This window comes from Strigops habroptila, chromosome 4 (assembly GCF_004027225.2).
Source record: "Strigops habroptila isolate Jane chromosome 4, bStrHab1.2.pri, whole genome shotgun sequence".
NCBI classification, from domain to species: Eukaryota; Metazoa; Chordata; class Aves; order Psittaciformes; family Psittacidae; genus Strigops; species Strigops habroptila.
The window spans coordinates 48,393,259-48,400,825 of NC_046358.1; the positions used below are offsets into that span (position 1 = coordinate 48,393,259).

Sequence of the window (7,567 nt, forward strand, 5' to 3'; positions counted from 1 at the left end):
TTACCCCTGCCCCCCCCCAACTGTTTCACCGGGTTCTGTTTCTTATTCAGATACTGTTCAACCATAATGATAAACTTTTTCTTTTTTTTTTCTTCCCCCCCTGTTATCTCCTTCCCCAGTTTGTCTCGACGGGCAGGGATACAGCATGTGTGAAAGCTCTAAGAGATATTGAACCTGGAGAAGAAATCTCTTGTTACTATGGAGATGGGTTTTTTGGAGAAAATAACGAATACTGCGAATGCTACACCTGTGAAAGGTATGCACTGATGTAAACAAGTTTCAAATGGAATTGAGCTTATTCATGACATATTTTACGAAAGTCCTTGGTTATGAGTACTCAGATTTTTTTGACACATTATAATTGTTCTTTGCTACTTCTTTTAATGACTTGGCTTTTTTTTTTTAATGTTGTTACTGAATGGTCACATTTCTTAGAACTCCTGCATTCTGTTTTTCTTTTGATTCTTTCTTCTGGAGATAGCCCAAAATGAGAATAACAACAAAAAAAAAAGTGTAGATTGTTAAAAATATTTGTGGTGAATAACGTAGAATTGGAAAGAAAACAGTTGTAGCTTCTATGAGATCATTAGCAACTGACCCTTAACTTTTGCTCCTTTTTTTTTTTTTCCCCCACTAGAAAAACCAAATTTCATTAGCGTTTTCTGTGTTGACCTGAAGTTCTTTTCTGCTGGGAATGAGCAAAGTAGTTTTCATGTTGTGCTATTAGAACCTGGGGGGTTGTGTATTCATAAAGATCTACTGGTTTGGTCAGTACTTGCCTATATCTGCCCATCACACAATAGCAGCAAAGTTGTTGTTACGTTTGTTTTTAACCTGTTCTGTCCCAGCCTAATTTCTTAACAAAATCAGTTGAAAGAATTTCATGGTTGGTTTTTGCCATGTTGAAACTTCTGCTTACTGTGAGCATGGAGGCTCAACATGATTTGTGAGAGCTTCTCTTAGTTCCAAGAAGAACTACACAGAACCTCAAGCAATTCTCTCTACAGTTATGTTAGACCTAACTGTAGAGAGAAAAAAAAAAAGGGGAAAAAATAGTAATCATCTTGAGAAATAGCTTAGTGCACATATGTATAAATAGTCTAACAATCCTACCTTCATTTTTACTGCATTATTCTTGCAATTCAAGAAAAGGGAAAACTTTCTGGTGTGGACCTCCAGGCTTGTATGATGTTGGTAGATCATTTGAAGTGAAGGGTACAGTCTCAGACTTTATCTAGAGAGCTGCTAGCAAAAATGTGCTTCAGTCCTGGGAGCTGTTGGGCACCATGATTGTTCTTTTCTTGTTACTTGGAGTGGTATGTTTCTTTTTGCTCAAATTCTGTTGATTTTAATGTAATATGGACATACTTTCAGGGAAAAAAAAACCAACAACATTTTATGTCCAAACAGTTTCACTAACTTGTCATTTTTGTATTTTGAGTACATGAAAATGTTGTATTTTAAAGCTAGCATCTGAGTAATTCTAACTTTAGGAATCTGCTTTTCAGTCACAAGGCTGTGGTACAGCAATCAGAAATGAAAGACTTGAATTTAGGGGAGTTGAGCAAGGAAAAATGAGTTCTTACCAACACTGATGAGGCAACTGTCACTTTGTACACCACCAAAAAAACCATCTTGAAGTGACTCAATTTCGACTATGCTGTAAAGGATGTTAATTTGTAATGCTAAAATGCCTGACTTCTAAGAATCTGTAGGGTATGTTTGGGAGCTACAGGAAGGTTGGCACTGTACATTTTTTATTCCCGCCACCCCCCCCCCCCCCGTTTTCAAGCCTCCATAAGTCATCACCAAGAAAATTTGCATATCTTTACATGTGTACATGTACTCTTTTTATGCGAGCCTGCTGTTGATGCTGGCTGAGACAACTGGGCACCAAAGACAATGTGTCAGAAGACAGTTGTGGTTGTTTATAGCACCATTATTTTCTGAAGTTGCTGTTGCTTATGCTAAGTTCAGTTTAGTATCTTAAGCTGCCTGTAATTTGCAGAATCCGAAATAACACTGAATGTTCCATATCAAACAAATACTAGTTAACGTGAGAACAAGTGTTGTCAGCATAATAATTAACCTTGTGGAGCTTGAGATCCTGTCTGATGTTTTTGATGCACTTTTGGTTAAGTTTGATAGATTTTCTTCCAGTACAACACACTGGAATCCAAACTGAAATTGTCTTCAGTAATTCTGCAAAGTGCAAGCATACCGGATTATTAAAGAGTATCAAGGGATTCCTAGTAGTAGTGGTTGAAGTGCAAGTACAGGAATTCTTAATCTTAATCCTATTATGTGATTACTTAAAAAAAAGTTCTAGGTTTGCTCAGCCATTTCATTTTCATTGTAAATACATACTGGAGTCTTTCAGTTAAGAAGGAACACAGACGTATGTGATAATATTATTCTATTTTCTGTACTTTCCAGCTCTTGCTGATGCAGTGACAAGCATTGTAACTGAAGCTGACTTTTTTTTTTACTAGCCTTATGTAATTAGGAAAAATTGAAGTTGTTAGCTAATTCAAGTAGCATTTTGAACTACCGTGTTTCATTTTCATCTGCGTAATTTGGCTATGAAACAATACTTAGGCACAAAGCAAGGGAAACCTACTTTTGCAATTTTTCTTGCCAGAAATAAATTAAAGGTCTTTCTGTACATATTACTAAAGTATATCAGTATCTTAATAAAACAGCCTACAAAATGCTAATAAATTCAGTATTCAGTGGTTATTGGTATTTTTTGTGCAAATATACTTGGGATTCAAACTATTGTATATGAAACAAAGTTCTAAGCTTATATTAAGGTTATTAATACCTTGTGTCCTCTTTTTCTTTGTAGACGTGGAACTGGTGCTTTTAAATCAAGAGTAGGATTGCCAGCACCTACTCCTGTGATTAATAGTAAATATGGACTGAGAGAAACAGATAAACGATTGAACAGACTTAAAAAGTTGGGTGACAGCAGCAAAAATTCAGACAGCCAGTCTGTCAGCTCTAACACTGATGCAGACACCACTCAGGAAAAAGCTAATGCAAGTAAGTAAGGGGAAAACCTTGGAATACATGATCAAAAATTTCATAAAAACATTTAAAACTTTGACCTTGATGGAATTCCTCTCTTAGTTCTGAGACGAATCTCAGATGCTGGTCTTTAGAACCATGATTTATTCAGGAATCTGAAGGCAATTTAAATAGCAAATTCGTGGTTCTCCTTAAGTATTTCAAGAACAATAGGAGGTATGTTCTTGTTTTTTATTTATATCAAAAGCAAATATTGTCATATTTCTAAATATGTCAGTTAAAGTTCTACCAATAATGTATGTATTTTGAAATGTAGTAAACTGACATGTAGTAGTATGGTTTAGGAAAGAACTTATATAGCTTGAGTTACCTACATTCTGTAGGAAAAGTTTTTAAATAAATCCTCTTAGTAGAGCTTATTAAACGTATAGTTTCCTTTAGAGATCCTTTAAATTGGGTAGCTATTTCCTCTACAAATCCAGGACTGATAGTTCAGGTACCTATTGTGAAGTGAAAGTGAAAGTACTCAGTAATCTCAGAAGAGATTGGAAGGGTTTTTGTTTGTGATACTCCTGAGAGACTTCTCTTCATGGAGTAGTGAGTATCCTTTATTTACTTTCCCCCCTTCCCCACTCCCACCACCCTTGATACAGGTAAAATATAAATAACTTTGATTTAACTAGCAAACAACTGTGGAGCCACATGAAATATGATTCTATGTGGCTCCTGTTTGCTTCTGTGATACTAAAAAAAACCCCAAACCAACCCAAAACAAAAAACAACAACACTCCCTCCTCCCGCCCTGGTCCCTCAAACCCTCTTATGATCTCTAATTACAGAGCTTTAGAGTTACAGCTTTGCTTGGGCAGACAAAACTCCCTTGCTTACCACAGTAGGTGACAGACAACTGGATACTTGAAACGGAAACCATTACAGTGGTTAAGGTTTTGGGGTTTTTTTCCTCCTCCTGTAGGAAAAAATCTCGGGTTAACGCTGGAGCATGCTGATCCTCAGATTTTGCTGGAATAATACTTGGTAAAAATGCAGATAATGTGGGATGGATTGTTTTTAAAAAAATTGGTAGAAGAAGAAATTCAGTAAAAACAAAACTTGGTATATTGGGGGCAGTGAGGGAAGTGTACCTAGAACGTAGATCTTCTCTTGGAACTTTTGACTTGTTTGCCAGTTCCTTTCATGTCTGAGTTACAAGTTAAGCAGTCTCCCTCCTAACTGTGTACTGTACAGATTTTGATGAAGTGTTTAAAATAAATAAATACAGTATTTGGGAGCGGGAAACTCAGGATAAAGCAATGTCATAACAAAACTTCTTTTCTTTTGCAGCTAACAGAAAATCTTCAATTGGCGTCAAAAAGAACAGCAAAAATAGAACATTAACGAGACAGTCTATATCAAGAATTCCAGCATCATCAAATTCTACCTCATCTAAACTAACTCATATAAATAATTCCAGGGTACCAAAGAGACTGAAAAAGCCTGCAAAGCCTTTACTTTCAAAGATAAAGTTGAGAAATCAGTGCAAAAGGCCAGAGCAAAAGAATGCTTCTAGAAAGCTCGAAATGGGAAATTTAGTTCTCAAAGAGCCTAAAGTAGTTTTGTACAAAAACTTGCCCATTAAAAAGGATAAAGAATTGGAGGGACCAGTCAAAGTTGCAGTCTCTAGTGGCTGCTTAACAAGGCATGCAGCAAGAGAACATAAACTGAATTCTGTGAAAGGTGCTCATGAGCATGGTGATATACCACCCTGCACATACATAACAAGGAGGTCGGTGAGAACGAGGATGAATTTGAAGGAGACCTCTGACCTAAAGCTTGAACCAAATATGTTGGATAGCTATAAGAATAACTTGACCGGAACGCAGTCGGACGTTTTAGAGCAGCAGTCTCGTGTGCTAAATGAAAATGACATGGCTCATGGACCGTCACATAAAGGGGAGATTAGGTGCCAGAAAAATGATGCAGGCATGACAAAAAAGAAATCTCGACAAGGAAAACTTGTGAAACCATCTGCAAAAATAGAAGAAACTGATACTATGCACAATATACCTGTGAAAGATGAAGTACCGGATTTGATTAGTTCTCATTCAGAACTCGGAGAGAGGAATAATGTGGTGGACACACCTGTAGGCTACAAAGACTGTGTCCCTGGGTCTGGTGGCTGCTCTGTTGTAACATCTGACAATTTTAAAGCAAAAGACAGCTTTAGAACTGCAAAAAGTAAAAAGAAAAGACGAATCACGAGGTATGATGCACAACTTATCCTTGAAAATAGCTCTGGGATCCCTAAACTTACTCTTCGTAGACGCCACGATAGCAGCAGCAAGGCAAATGATCAAGAAAATGATGGAATGAATTCTTCAAAAATAAGCATCAAATTAAGTAAAGACCATGAAAAAGATAATAATTTATATGTAGCAAAGCTAAATAATGGGTTTAACTCAGGATCAGGCAATAGTTCAACAAAATTAAAAATACAGCTAAAACGAGAGGAAGAAAATATAGGGACGTACCCTGAGGACCTTCATGAAAATGGTGTGTGTTGTAGTGAAACTCTCTCCCTTTTGGAGTCAAGAATGGAAGTAGATGATTATGGTCACTATGAAGAGGAAACAGCAGATGAATCTTCATCAGAAGAGGATGATGAAGAGGAAGATGACTATGATGATGAATTTGATGACTTTATTCCTCTTCCTCCAGCGAAGAGATTAAGGCTTATTGTTGGCAAGGATTCAATAGATATTGATATTTCTTCCAGGAGGAGAGAGGATCAGTCTTTAAGGCTCAATGCATAAGCTTATAGGTCTTAAACTGACCTGGATGTCCTTTTTATAAAAAAAGAATAAAAATTAAAAAAAGGCAAACAAAAATCCCAAAACAAAAAACCACAACAACAAAAAAAAAGACAAAAAAAAAAAAAACACCCCCACAACAAAAATTCCATTTGATTACTCCTCAACTGAAGAACTTTCTGAAAAACTTAGTGGCAGCACTTCTCTATTGTTTATTCACCTATCAACGTAATATTGTAGAAAGTGTACAGCATACTGACTCTTCTTAAGTCTGATTTGTGCAGATTTTTATTGTACTTTTTAATAGCCTTCTTATGTGCAATTCTGAGTTAGAGGTAATGCTCTGTTGTAAAATAAAGGCTCAAGCAAAGTTAAGAAATTGCATCAAATCTTTCCATGCAGGACAATGAGAATACAGTGTGGCTACGTAATTATTTTTGATCAGTAAGAGCATTATTTTGCTCTTACAATATTTGACTAAACAGTTTAAAAAATCATAGTAGCAGCATATTAAGGTTTTCTAGTATATGTTTATATCACCAGCAGTTATCTACAGCTTTTCGTTTTATTTGCTAGATGTTTTTTTTCCCCCCTTGGAGTTTGTCAGTTTTAACACTGTATGCTGTCCCAGACGTACTGTTTGTGGCCTTTGTTATAGTAGCAAACCGTTGGTTGGAAGTCAAATTGATTTCTTTAAAAAAAAAAAAAAAAAAAAAAAAGGAAAAACAAAAAAAAGGGGGAAAAAAAGTGAAAAAAGGAAAAAAAAAAGATGTTGACAATTTGCTGACTTTTTAGTACATTATATGTACGAGGGTAGCAGTATGCAGAATAAAAGTTTGGATATGGTGTATTTATTGCTTGTTATGTAAATTAAACACCTTGTATTTAACACTTTTCAATACTTTTAGATAAAATTGTTCTTTGCAAGAATGATTGGTGCTTATTTTTTCAAGAATTTGCTGTGAAATAATGTGATTACAATGGGCAACATTTATCCAATGAACTGCAGCTATCCTAAATTGGTTCTTCATATTTTTCTGTTGCACTTGTAAAATGCTACAAGGAATTTAAAGAAAATCTATTCACTTTAACTTATGATAGTTTTATGAAATTAAAAACAACTAAGTCACAGCTTTTGTTCTGTGGTAACCTATAAATTGTTTGTCTTTTAAGAACCAGTTGTAAAAGACTGAAAAAATATGTATATGTTGTAAATATTTGTGTGTTGTGAGAAATTTTGTCATAAGAAATTGAGATAACTTGCCAGAAGGGTTTTTAAGTTTAGAAATACATCCATGCCAATAAAATAGGAAACTGTAAACCTAGTTTTAAACTCTGCATGAGTTGGAGTTCTTTGCTCATACGTAGTTCACTTAATACTTCAGAGTCTGCTTTATAATAATGAAGAGCATCAGGGCAATCTTTGGCTCTTTTGTTTTTAATAAAAGAATGTTAGGAAACTTCTGGGCACAATGGACGTGTTTGTATGTATCAGCCAGTGCATTTCTAAGACATTTCTTTGAAACAGGTCTAAAATGTCATAGTTCACATAACTATACGGAACTTCGGTCTGTGGTATTTGTGTTTGTTACTCAACCATGGATTAAGGTTTGGAGTTTTTATATCTAGGGGTATAGAAACAGAAATTGCATCATAAATCATGTGCTGTTGGATTACTTGAATCCACTGTTAGCTGCGTAGTATTTTCATGTCAAGTCCAACCCTCTCTG

At 35.5% G+C, this 7,567-nt stretch overlaps 1 protein-coding gene across 4 annotated transcripts in view; it reads left to right on the top strand.

The window, feature by feature from the left end:
• KMT5B (lysine methyltransferase 5B) overlaps window positions 1–7,170 on the top strand; it is a 30,278-nt gene extending 23,108 nt beyond the window's left edge. For 2 of the 4 annotated variants that reach the window (XM_030481813.2, XM_030481814.2), the window contains 3 exons: window positions 120–256; window positions 2,849–3,045; window positions 4,372–6,585. In XM_030481813.2, coding sequence (XP_030337673.1) covers window positions 120–256; window positions 2,849–3,045; window positions 4,372–5,840 — 1,803 coding nt within the window. In that variant the 3' untranslated portion in view covers window positions 5,841–6,585. Of the gene's footprint in view, window positions 1–119; window positions 257–2,848; window positions 3,046–4,371 lie in introns of all 4 variants that reach the window. The other 2 variants (XM_030481812.2, XM_030481815.2) reach the window with 2 other exon arrangements.
• The last annotated feature ends 397 nt before the right edge of the window (window positions 7,171–7,567 follow it).